This window comes from Malaclemys terrapin, chromosome 6, assembly GCF_027887155.1.
Source record: "Malaclemys terrapin pileata isolate rMalTer1 chromosome 6, rMalTer1.hap1, whole genome shotgun sequence".
NCBI classification, from domain to species: Eukaryota; Metazoa; Chordata; order Testudines; family Emydidae; genus Malaclemys; species Malaclemys terrapin.
In genome coordinates, this window is record NC_071510.1 from 73,105,416 (window position 1) to 73,118,778 (window position 13,363).

A 13,363-nucleotide genomic window follows, 5' to 3' on the forward strand; every position below is an offset into this window, starting at 1 on the left:
GTGAGTGAAAGAAGAAAACGCCTCTCTGGGGCAGCATTCAGAAAAAGAAAGCAAGCAAAGGAAGCTTTTTTTATCTAAGCAGGAAGGAGCTCTCCTGAGATACATAGACACAAATGTTTACGGTGAGCCTTCTGGCCCCAGTGAGGATGTGAGTGATGAGGAGATGCCTGATCTTCCAGTTAGTCAGAGTGCAGCTGACCTGGCAGCTACTGCAGCATCCATATCTCCATCTCAAATGGATGAAACCATGCACATTCCTGAAGAAAAGTGTTGATCAAAGAAGAATGTGGTGGAGGCGTAAGAAACAGCTCTGAGGGACTACCTTGTACTGCATGGGCCACAGTAAGTGAAAAACTTCATGTTCCCCAAAGGCAATGAAAATAGAAGTTTCCATCCAACACATTACTGGCGTGAAATCCCCAATGGACACAAAGTGGAGAGGCCATGGATTATGTATTCAAAAACCCAGAATGCTGTATACTGTTTTTGTTGCAAACTCTTCCAGTCTTATTTTCCAGCCACATTGGGTTCTACAGTAACACAGGACTGGAAAAATCTGGCTAGAAATCTGCCATGCCATGAGAAGGCAGCAAATCATCAAAGAGCATTCCATAGGTGTAAAGAGCTTGATATGAGACTAAGGTTAAAGGCCACCATAGATAATCAGCATCAAGAGAGGATTGCATCAGAGTCTCTTTACTGGCTAAATGTTCTGAAAAAGCTCATTGCCATTGTGAGAATGCTTGCTCCCCAAAACCTGGCACTTCAGATCAGCTGTATGTGCCAAACAATGGAAACTTGCTTAAAATTGTGGAGATGATGACTGAGTTTGATGCTGTACTCCAGGAGCATCTAAGAAGAGTCACCACCCAAGAAATGTACACACACCACTCCCTTTGAAAAACAATTCAAAATGATATCATCGTTACTAGCAACAAAAGTCAAACAGAAGATTGTGGCAAGTCAGCAAGATATTACTCTGTTATTCTGGACTGCACACCTGACATCAGCCATACAAAATAAATAACTTTAATGGTGTGTTTTGTAACAACAACAACAGAACCTAATGAAAATGTCCCTGCAATGGTGACTGTCAAAGAGCATTTTCTAGAATTTATTGACATTGATGATACTACAGGAGCTGGTATGACAAATGTGCTTCTTAAAAAGCTGGAAGATACGAGAATAGTGATAGCTGCCATGAGAGGTCAGGGCTATGATAATGGGGCCAACATGAGGGGAAAGAACAGCGGAGTGCAGGCACGGATCCAAGAGTTAAAACCTCGAACTTTTTTTGTCCCATGCAGTTCTCATTCATTGAACTTGGTGGTCAGTGATGCATCATCAGCTTCTAGTGAGGCTGCTGAATTTTTTAATTTAATTCAAAGCATCTATGTATTTTTCTCTGCATCAACTCATCAATGGCAAATTTTGAAGCAACATCTGGGAACATCCTCTCTGACACTGAAACCACTGAGTGCCCCATGATGGGAAAGTCGAGTGGACGCAATAAAGCCGATCAAACACCAGATTGGGAAGATAGATGATGCCATAGTTGCCATTATGGAGGATAATGCTATGACAGGAACTGTTCGTGGGAGAACAGTGGCAGAGGGAAATGGAATCACCAGAATCATACATAACTTCAAATTTCTGTGTGGCTTAGTGTTGTGGCATGACATACTGTAAAGGTCCGGTGCGGGGGTCGGGCCCTCTCAGGGGCCGTCGGGGGCCAGGCCGCCTCACTATACGGCCTGGATCGGTCTCAGGGTTTCGCCCCTCTGGCAGGGGCTAGGCCAAAGGTACGCGGCCTCTGCAATGAGCTCCCGCTCTCCGTCAGGGTTCGGTAGTAACTCAGGCCCGGGCTCCGGTCCTCACTGCCGGAGCTGGGGATTACAAAGTCAGTCAAGTCCCCGCGCTGGCTCAGGGCGGGGCAACAAACAATAGTTCGGGCGCTCAGGTCCGTGGATCGGGAGCTGAGCCCTGACAAACTCAAGACGCCCCAGGCCCTTAGTCAGGGGCAGGGCAGCCCACAATAGTCCAGGGCGCTCAGAACTTTCCTTCAGGCTGAGCAGTAAAGTCAGGAGTTAAGGCCCGACCCGCAATCAGGGCGGGGCAGCACACAATAATCCAGGGGGCTCAGAACCTTCCTTCAGGCTGAGCAGTAAAGTCAGGAGTTAAGGCCCGACCCGCAATCAGGGCGGGGCAGCACACAATAGTCTAGGGGGCTCAGAACCTTCCTTCAGGCTGAGCAGTAAAGTCAGGAATTAAGGCCCGACCCTCAATCAGGACGGGGCAGCACACAATAGTCCAGGGGGGTTCAGATCCGGGTCACTGGAGCGGAGGACTAACAAGTTAGTAAGCCCCGGCCCTCAGTCAGGGCGGGGCAACAAACAATAGTTCAGGGGGCTCAGAACCTTCCTTCAGACTGAGCCCGAACAGAGTTAGCAGGCCCAGGCCCTCAGTCAGGGCAGGGCAACAAATAATAGTTCAGGGGGTCAGGACCTTCCTGCAGGCTGAGCCCGAACAGAGTTAGTAGGCCCAGGCCCTCAGTCAGGGCGGGCAACGAACAATAGTTCAGGGGGAGGGCTCAGGTCTGGGTATCAGGAGCTGAGCACGGACAAACTCGGGACGCCCCAGACCCTCAGTCAGGGTGGGGCAACAAGCAATAGTTCAGGGCAGCGAAACAATAGCTCAGTTACGGTGCCAGAGCGTTGGCTGGAGGGGGAGGCTGCCACCCGTTAATTGGGGTGGCCGGGGGGACACAGGCCCACCCACTCCACTGTGTCCCAGCCCGGGGCCCTAAGAGCGGCAGTCAGTCTGCCGCTGTGTTGGTGGGGTCCTGACCGCAACACACCAACATTGGTTCGCTCTCTGTTGTAGCTAGACTGGGGTCAGCTACCCCCGGGCTGCTTTCCATTTCCCCCTCCATTTGTACCTGCTCCCCGCTGGGCTCGGCAGCGGGGTCCCACACCATGGGTTCCTCAGTTCGCAGAGGGTCGTCTGGGTCGGGTTGCTCCTCTGGTCTCCGGTAAGGGGGGCGGTCGGGCCCCTCCTCGGGGTACCGTGCTCGGGGCAAGTGCGGCCAGGCTACTTCGGGGTACCTTGCTTGGGGAAGGCTTGGCCAATCCGCGTCGGGATACCTGGCTCTGGGGAGGTCTGGTCGGTCGGTGTCCGGGTATCTGGCTCTGGGGCAGCTCGGTCCGTCCGTGTCCGGGTACCTGGCTCTGGGAAGCCTTGGTCTAGCCGGAGCTCACACCGGCACGTCTGGCCTCTCCGGCTGCTGGGCTCCAACTGAGAGCTGGGGCCTGGCTCTTATACTTCCTGTCCTGCCCCTTGACTTCCGGGGGGCGGGAACAGGTGGTGGTGGCTCCGCCCACTTGGGCGCCAATTCAGGCTCCTCTCCCTCAGGGGCTGTCGGGGGCCAGTCCGCTTCACTACACATACTGTTTGAAATAAATGTTGTAAGCAAGAGACTCCAAGGTGTGGACCTTGATATATCTGGAGCAATGGAACAACTGGACAAAACAAAGTCATACCTACAGTCTTACTGGTCAGATGAGGGATTTCAAAACGTTCTGAAAAGTACACAGAAATTGGCAGAGGAACTTCACACTGAAGCTATTTTCCCACCCATTCAAGAATACAAGAGTTACCGAAGAAGAAGACATTTTGATTACGAGGCATGGGATAATCCCATAAGAGACCCCAAAGAACAATTCAAAATTGAATTCTGTAACCAGGTGTAGATTGTGCAATAAAGTCAGTTGAAGAACGTTTCATGCAGCTCAAGGAACACAGCAGTATATTTGGGATGTTGTATGATATTCCAAAACTCCTCACTTATACCTGAAGAAGACCTACACCAGCAATGCAGGGCACTATAGACAGTGTTGACACACAATGACGTGCGATTTTGATGTGAGTGATTTAGGTGATGAACTGAAAGCTCTTTCAAGATACATTTCAGCAGGATCAATTCCAAAGGCTGTTCTGCAATATATCTGCACAAATAAGATGACGACCCTCTTTCCAAATGCTTTTGTTGCTCTGCGCATACTTCTAACACTTCCTAGAACAGTTGCCAGTGGAGAACGCAGCTGAAGTTAATAAAAACACATCTACGCTCCACAATGACACAGGAGAGGCTGGTTGGCCTTGCAACCATCTCAATAGAGCATGAGCTGGCCCAGACTGTGGACCTTCAGCAGGAAGCAGTTCAAATCTTTGCAACCAAGAAGGGCACGGAAAGCGCCACTTTGATTATTCAAACAGATAAAAATGTTTACTATGCAGACAAGAAAAGTTACATTTGCTGTTCAGGCATTTGAAAGTTAAGTGTTACATAAAATTTTTGAGCGAGGCATTTTAAGTAGTTAGTTCTCCTTTATTGGGGTAGGTAGCAGAGCAGAGCATGAGAGGAATAGAACAGGAAGAAGGCAGAATTGACACCTTTCAAAGTTTTGGCCCAAGCGAGGGGGCATGTGGGCATCATTTGAGCTCCCCGCCTCAGGTGCCAAAATGCCAAAATCTCTTGTACTTGCATAGTTCACCTGCAGAATCAAGAAACTCTAGACTGGACATTGGTTTTTTTTTTTTTTTTAAGCACGTCTGATACGTACGTATACACCTGTACCCTGTGCTTCTGGTACACAAACTACCATTTGGATTTTGGCCCATCAGAGAGTTATATCCTCAGATATAGGGTACGTCTACCCTTCAATAAAAGACTCATGGCTCAGCTGCTGCTGGCCCAGATCAGCTGACTTAGGCTCGCAGGGTCAGGCTGTGGAAGTTTAAATTGCTGTGTAGACATTCAGACTCAGGCTGGATCCCAGCCTCTGGGTCCCTCTGCCCTTGCAGGATCCCAGAGCCCGGGCTTCAGCCCAAGCCCAAACATCCCCACAATTTAACTACCCTGGAGCCGAAAGCCCCATTAGCCTGAGTTAGCTGACACAGCCAGCTGTGGATGTTTAATTGCAGTGTAGCAATACTGATAGTGATTCTATGAAGTCTCACAGCATGACCACTTTCACTTTCGAAATCCTATTTGCAGTGGGGTCACTTGGTGAAAAGTTGTAACCGCTTGTATCTACCAGCAGCAGAATATGGTCTTAAACAAAGCAGTAGAAGTTTACTGAAGAGATGTAACAGACACATGCACTTCAGCTTACAGTCCACCGTATTTTATTAGTCTCTCTACAAAAGTAAGGAAATCCATGATTTTAACTGGATTTTCAGGTTATTGATGTGATAAAGGTGTGTGTTTGAGAATTGTCTCTTGATATTGCTATGGTCCAATATTGGAGCAGAGTTAAGGTTGTTTAGGTGACCTTAATTGTGTATTGCCATACTTTAACATTTACAGGGGTGTTACATGTAATCTTATCTTTGAATATCTAGACTCTCTCACGTTTGTCTTTAAGAAAACTTGTGATGTCATCACATTCATCCTGAGAGATAAAATCTCAAAAAAAAAAAATTATAGTCCAGTTTGACTAGGATGAGTCCTACTTGTTTTCTAATTTAATCTTCTTTTTCTGTTAGAGAACAAGATTATTTTGATGTGTGGACATCGACAGTGAAATCTTTCAAATGGTTCTGTTTATTTTTGGAACCAATTACTATGCAAAGGTTGTTCAGATTGGTTCAGCTTTCTGTCAGAACAGAAGGGATTATGGAAATCTATGCAGTTTGTTTTTCAAAATGTTCCATTAAGTCTTTGAAATACTGATGGATGGCCATAAGCAATCCTTTTTACTTATTCTGCTAGTGTACTTGGATAGACACATCTCTCTTCAGAAACTGGAGTTAGTGAGGGAAGAACTGAACCTCAAAGTTAGAGCTTAATAGATATTTATTAAACCTCTCTTTTGTCAGCAGCAGAATTCCTGAAATATCTGAAGTCATCAAAGGTCATAACAAAGTTTACACAAGACTGAACTTTGCAGTGCTCAGTTTATATTTCATATGTGGTCATTCAAACAAAGTTTACTTTATTTAGAGTGAGCTTTGGGAAACGTAAAGGTTAAGTCAATAACGTTCTTGACAATCTTAAATTCACATATTTAGGAGCAATGAGTGTCTTGATTTTATCATATTGGTTTAAATGACTGCACTTAAGGTAAGTTTAACCTTGTAACCAATCAAGCCTCTTGAAAATCAATGCACAGCAAACAAAAAGGTATTTTTTATAGAGTGAATACTTAACTTTCAATTCAATATGTGCCTAAAACTTCCAAGTAATTAGACGTAGAAATGTTTTATAATGATATCTACCAAGAAGTGTGGCTCTTACCACCAAGAAAATGAATTGCTTTGGGACTATAAGAAGAATAGAGAAGGGGCTATCCTTATTGACAAGATGGCTACTTTCTCCTTGCTTTAAGGGTTTGTTTTCATAGATGCTATACTTTTGTCCCAGATAAATATGTAAATGTAGTTTGATGTATTCACATTTTAATCTACAATACTTGGGAGTTCGTATCAGATTTATATAGTGTAATTTTGAGATTAATTTTCTTATGCACCCATATACTTGTCAAGTTCTCAATTTTTTTCTTAGTATTTAAAAAAAAAAAAAAAAGGCAGTGTAGAGGGGCATTACCATAAATGTTCTTGTCAAGGCAAATTGTTACTCCCTAACACCTGTATCCATGTAGATTAATTGGGAGATACTTCAACAAAACATCAATCAAGTCAAATTGCATGTTCAACAAAACTCATCATAAGTAGTTTAATTTTTCTGCCTAACTCAATTAATTTTTTTCCGCCTGCAGTTTGGCCTACTAACGTAGAAGAATCTATACGATTTTTATTCTTAAAGTGAATGCGGCTCTTACCACATGGGGTTATTTCATTGCTAATATTTCTCTGGAGAGTTCTACAGAACTTTAGCTGGGTTGTCTAATGAGAACCTTATGAATTCTCAGTCTCGTCCTAACATTAGGGTTACCATATTTCTACAAGCAAAAAAGAGGAGGGGGGGGGAGGAGCCCCGCTCTAGCCCCGCCCCAGCTCCACCCCCATCCACTCCCTCCCACTTCCCACCCCCTGATTGCCCCCCTCAGAACCCCCAACCCCCCGCTCCTTGTCCCCTGACTGCCCCCTCCTGGGACCCCTGCCACTAACTGCCCCCTAGGATCCCACCGCTTATCTAAGCCCCCCTGCTTCTTGTCCCCTGACTGCCCCCTCCTGAAAATGCCCTACTACCCTACCTGTCCCCTGACTGCCCCGACCCTTATCCACACTCCCACCCCATATTCAAACCCCTGCCCCCAGACAGACCCCTGGTGACTCCCATGCCCTATCCAACTGCTCCCTGCCCCCGACAGGACCCCCAGAACTCCTGACCCATCCAACCCCCTCTGCTACCTGCCTGCCTCGACCACTCTCCACACCCCTGCCCCCTGACTGCCCTCCCAGAACCCCAGACCCATCTAACCCCCCCTGCTCCCTGTCCCTGACTGTCCCAAACCCTCTCCACACCCCTGGCCCCCTGACAGCCCCTCCAGACCCATCTAACCCCCCCACTCCCTGTCCATGACTGTCGCAACCCCTCTCCACACCCTTGCCCCCCTGGTAGCCCCCCCCCCCCAAAACTCCCGACCCATCCAACCCCCCCTCCCTGTCCCCTGACCAGGGCCAGCTTTAAAGAGCCCAGGAATCGGGCTGCGCTCCGGCCGGGGTTGCAGGGCTTGGGGTCGGGCCGGAGGTGCTCAGCCGGCGCTGCTGGGGCCCGGGCCGGGTCCGGGCCGGGGGTGCTGGGGCCCGAGTCGGGCCGGGGGTGCTGGCGTGCTGGGGCCCGGGCCGGGCGTGCTGGGGGCCGGGCCGGGGGTGCTGGGGCCGGCGCTGCTGGGGTCCGGGCCGGGGGTGCTGGGGCCCGGGCCAGGCTGGCGCTGCTGGGGCCTGGGCCGGGCCGGGTCCGGGGGTGCTGGGGCCGGCGCTGCTGGGGCCTGGGCCGGGCCGGGTCCGGGGGTGCTGGGGCCGGCGCTGCTGGGGCCTGGGCCGGGCCGGGTCCGGGGGTGCTGGGGCCGGCGCTGCTGGGGCCCGGGCCGGGCCGGGTCCGGGGGTGCTGGGGCCGGCGCTGCTGGGGCCCGGGCCGGGTCCGGGGGTGCTGGGGCCGGCGCTGCTGGGGCCTGGGCCGGGCCGGGTCCGGGGGTGCTGGGGCCGGCGCTGCTGGGGCCCGGCCCGGGCCGGCGGTGCTGGGGCCGGCGCTGCTGGGGCCCGGGCCGGGTCCGGGGGTGCTGGGGCCGGCGCTGCTGGGGCCCGGGCCGGGTCCGGGGGTGCTGGGGCCGGCGCTGCTGGGGCCCGGCCCGGGCCGGCGCTGCTGGGGCCGGCGCTGCTGGGGCCCGGGCCGGGCCGGCGCTGCTGGGGCCTGGGCCGGGCCGGGTCCGGGGGTGCTGGGGCGCGGGCCGGGTCCTGGCCGGTGCTGCTGGGGCCGCCGGGCGCCGCTTGGCCAGGGCCGCGCCTCCCCGGAGCTCTCCTCCTCCTCCCCCCCAGCTTACCTGCTGCTGCCGCCGGCCTGCCCCTGCTTCATTTCGAGCTTCGCGGGAATCAGGGGAGCAGGGGGCGGAGCGTTCAGGGGAGGGGAGGAGGGGGAAGACAGCTGCGGGGCCAGCGGAGTGGTAAGGCTGCAGGGGATGGGGGGAGCCGGGAAGGGGCTTTGGCTGCCCAGCGGCACTTGGCCGCTGCTTTTCGATCTATAAATAGCCGACTGGGGAAATCCCGGACATTTTTAGATTTTTAAAAATCCCCCCCGGACGGCTATTTATAGAACGAAAAGCCGGACATGTCCGGGGAAATCCGGACATATGGTAGCCCTACCTAACATTCCAAGAGTACAGGGGGAAAAAAACTTTTACTAATTCAGGGAAACCAAAACTATGTCTGTTTCAGCACATTCAGTCAATGTCTGGATGAAAGAGAAATGTCTTTCACATGATTAGCTTCTCCAGCTAGCCTGTAGGTGGGTGTGTTTAACAGAAGGAAGCAGTAGGAATGAGCCTGTCAGACTGCCTTTACAGCTAATTAGCTCAGCATATAACAAAGATAAGTGAGCCAGGGAGGAGGACCCCCGGAAGGATCTTTTGATTCTGGGCAATGTCTGATTGGCAGATGTTAAAAGAGATTCTTTAGTAATCCAGAGCATCAATGAACTGCACAAAGTCAGTACAGGACTGGAATAATTCAGGCATGAGGACACTTTGTGGGTACACTCTGGAAAAGCAGAACCAGGATGGACAGAACCTTGGAGTCTCTGCAATATTTAATTGCCCAAGTACTGCCTCATAGAGACCCTGCCCTTGTATTTAAAGACTGTAAGTACCAAAGAAAGTTTCTTGACTTCTCAAACAATAGTTTTATTATTGTCAAATTTAAGTATTTTATTATTAAGATACCGTGGAGCACAGTATATTAAGCAAATAGTCTGATTTTATGGGACATAGATGATGTTAATTTAAACTGAAGATATACTATCTTCTGCTTTTTTTTTGGTGATAATTGACTTAATACATTTCAAGTGTATATTCTAAAAGACTCATGTTCTTTCAAAACACTTCTTTGTAAGGGATAATTTGGTTAAATTCAACAAAAGTTTTTGGGTCCTGTGGTGAAATCCACTATTTTGGAAATTTCCGAAAATGATGGTGTAATTCTATAATAAATATTTACTCTTTCTAACAATTAGTTTATTATATTAGACCAAGTATTTCATTCATACATATATAGTTTAAATGTTTCCTGTAAAATTTTCTAAATGCTGAACTCTCAACTCCGAGCACTTCTATTGGAACAGATGTAAAGCAGTACAGTATGCTGCTGTTTAAACCACAGCATGTTGTCCTGCAAAGAGACTGTAACTTTTTTTTTCCCTCTAAGACTTCTGAACAAACTAACTACCTACTTTCTTTGTGGTATTTTGTGTGACAGCAAATCTGTCAAACTGTCCAATTTTCCTTTCAAATCATATTAGGCAATTGCTATATAAAAGTCTTTATTTCAGCATTAAACTACCTCATGCAACTTTGTTTCTGAAGCTAATATGATTAACTGCTGTATATTGAACTCATTCATCTCTTGGTAACTCTGTTGAAATATATGCAGTTGAATTTAGCTCTCTATTCTACCGAGCCAGATTCTGATTCCCTTATTCGTGATTTCAATAGGCTTATTCAGGGAATGAGGTGCTATTCTACATGAGTAAGGGTATCTGAATCTTTCCCGTTGTTTCTTACCTAGATTCATATATCAGTGCCTGGAGAAACAGGAATTAATAAGAAACATTATCCATGAGCAAATTCAGCAAAACATTACTTTAGATTCCATTATTTTGCAGTTTCCTCCATGATGAATGGGATCACTTAGTTTGTCTCCCTAATGGCAGTTTTTAGTTTATACCATTGGTTTCTGATTGTGATATTATGGTGCTTGCAGGTGTAATTTTAATCTAAATTGCTCTGTTATGTGCTGTAAAAAGATACTGCTAACATAGTATTTGACTCTGTTTGGGAACACTTTCTTCACATACATATCTAACTGTAATCTATTTTAAACCCTCAAGCACAGTGTGGAAGGTACTTATTGAATCTCAGCTTCATTCATTTGTCAGCAGCTACATTAATAGCTTATTGTTATTTCTTTCAAACATGGTATGGGAGAAACTACTTAAGTGCGCAACTTGTAAAGGAACTAGAGGAAATGTCTGTATACTGTATATTAACTATTTTCTAATGGCCAGATTCCAATACCCTTACTTGCATTGAAAAATACTTCACTGTATAAGTAGTCTTCCTGAAATTAATAGGATCACTCTTGTAGAAAGGTGCTACTCAGTGAGTAAAGTATCAGAATCTGACCCTGAAGTAAGAGACCTAGACAGCTCCATACACAAATATGGAGGCCACCCAGCAGGAGAACTTTGTGTTGCTGTGGTAGACTCATGTAGTGCTGCTGTCCTGAGACCTTGCTCTAAGAGCCAGGGAGAGCAGACATTGCAGGAGCAAAGAATTTGATATCAATAGAGGGAGGAAAGGCATTCCCCTTTTTGAGTTTCCTTTGGTAACCAGTTCATAAAGATCAACTGACAAGATTTTGATTGAAAATGTATGTACCAGCTGCCCAGACAATGATACCGTGACCACCCACAGATCTAGAGATGGATAAAGTAAAAGAGAAAAAGCAGATGCCAAATTATAGATAGGTTGGAAGGTCACTTTCATAAGGGCTTTTTGAGCCACACCAGGAAGCACTCATTTTAAAGAATTCTAATATAGAAACTGTCCATCTTATGCCTAATCCTGCTATGTGCTCCCACTGAAGCCAGAAGGTATACAGCACTGTATTCTAAAAGGTCCAAACGACTGCATAAACCTGATGCCATTGAAGTTAGCAGGAGATTAAAGCCAAAATGATACTGTAGTTAATGGCATTGTCATGAAGAGGTTAGTATTGTCCTAAACCACCAGTCCTTGTACTGGGAGCAGTATTTTGTCAGTAGGATTTAAATGTGATGTGGGTAGAAATTATATTATAGAACAGGATATTATTATGAGCATGCCTGTGTGTATTATTATTTCTACAGCTTTTACAAGCATTCAAGGTGTACAGGCTTCAAATATTACCAGAAATAATCCAGTAATGAAATCATATCTGTCAGCTATAATAGTGCTTTACTACTTGTCACAATGCATTAAGAAAAAGATGGTTTTCCTTTACCTGACTGGGCAAAAGTAACATTGCTGAGTATAACTGAAATATTTGTTAAGATTACCTGACACTTCCTATTTTAAGACCCTGTTTTCAGTACCTTATAACTTTGCCAAACTTTAACCATTCAGACTGAATTTTTTCTATCCCATGTATCTGTCTCAGCATGAATTTTGTTGGAAAATGTCAGCTAAAATGGGTCAGCAATTTCTGATAACAAGGCTAGGAAAATACACATTTTGCCCATGGTAAAAAATTATAGTGATTTTTTTCTTTGTTTGAAAACTCCAGCACCCCCATACTTTCCATTAAAGACTTGAGATTTTCCAAGGAATTGGCCCTTGTGTCTGGGCTATGCTTTTTGTGGTAGTTATGAAAATCTGCCCAAATTTGGACAAGTTAAAAGCCTTTTGGGGAAAAAAAAATCTCAGTTCACACATGCTCTATAAAGACTTCTGAGATTTTAGCAGCTAAATTCCCATGAGATTCCATTCGCATTGAGCATGATCCAGCAGAACTGAGCAGAACTTTCCCTGCATCATCACTTGCTGTAGAATACCTTTCCAACATTGCTATTACATTTATTGTGGTAGTACCTCAGAGTCCCCACTATAGATCAGAACCCCATTGTGCTAGGTGCTGTACAACTATAAAACAAAAAGATGGATCCTTCCCCATAGAGTTTACAATTTGAGTAGGCTTGGAAGGATTAGATTTTTGTTGGTAAATGTCAGTTTCACCATAGATATACACGAACCAATTAAAAAATATTTCCATCAATCTACATTTACAGATAAACAAGGTAAGAAAAATGCTGTTTAAGAACTGAATAGAATTCGATTTAAGTATATGTAATTTGTATATTTTGATATGTAATATTGAAATTTTGTTTTCACAGTTGTAGAGATGGGGAAAAGTGAAAGGTTATCTACTTTCTTAAAATAATTGTCTGCCCTTTGTCTGACTCTCCCCCCCCACCCCCATAACTTCACACAACTGTGAAAATTTAAATAGATGAAAAAATACAATCAGTAGAAATTTTGTTTAAAAAATTGAATTCTGTCAAGCCTAAACTTAAGTAATGGACTATTGGCTTTTCCCTCACTACAGCTTTGCTGTAAAGCACTACAAAGTGTTCCAAAAATTATCATCCTGGAATGCAGAATTTAAAAATTGTCAGTATGGAAACACGTTTACTTTTTTAGAAATATTTTTAGTTTTTGTGAAGGTAAAGGTCAGTCTGTTTCTCAGAATCACATTCTTGGCAGTGGCACCTATATCCTACAAGGTTGGTTTCCTTAGAAATGGGTGTCATTTTGTTTTTCAAGAGAAGGGAAAAAGAATAAACCTGATCCAAAACCCACTGAAGTCAATGGAAAGACTCCTACCCCAATACTTTGGATCAGGCTCTCTATGATCTTGGTAAATATTTCTCTGGCAGTTTTATTTATATAAATGGTGTCTGTTTGAAGCTGCTAGAAGGTTTGGAATGTAAGTAATAGTCATCCCAGCAAAAATAGATTAGTGGACAGAGTGCAGGCAAGGCCTTCAAAAGTGCATGATATATACAGTTATACCGTGGATCTACGTTTATAACACTGATGCTATCAATTTTTTTATTGCCCTAAATTTGGGATTATCAAATCACTCATGA

At 46.1% G+C, this 13,363-nt stretch overlaps 1 protein-coding gene across 2 annotated transcripts in view; it reads left to right on the top strand.

The window, feature by feature from the left end:
* Positions 1-9,021: 9,021 nt before the first annotated feature.
* The window catches only part of LIX1 (limb and CNS expressed 1), a 45,111-nt gene continuing 40,769 nt past the window's right edge, over positions 9,022-13,363 (top strand). For both annotated transcript variants that reach the window (XM_054032975.1, XM_054032976.1), the window contains exon 1: positions 9,022-9,320. In XM_054032975.1, coding sequence (XP_053888950.1) covers positions 9,239-9,320 — 82 coding nt within the window. In that variant the 5' untranslated portion in view covers positions 9,022-9,238. The remainder of the gene's footprint in view (positions 9,321-13,363) is intronic.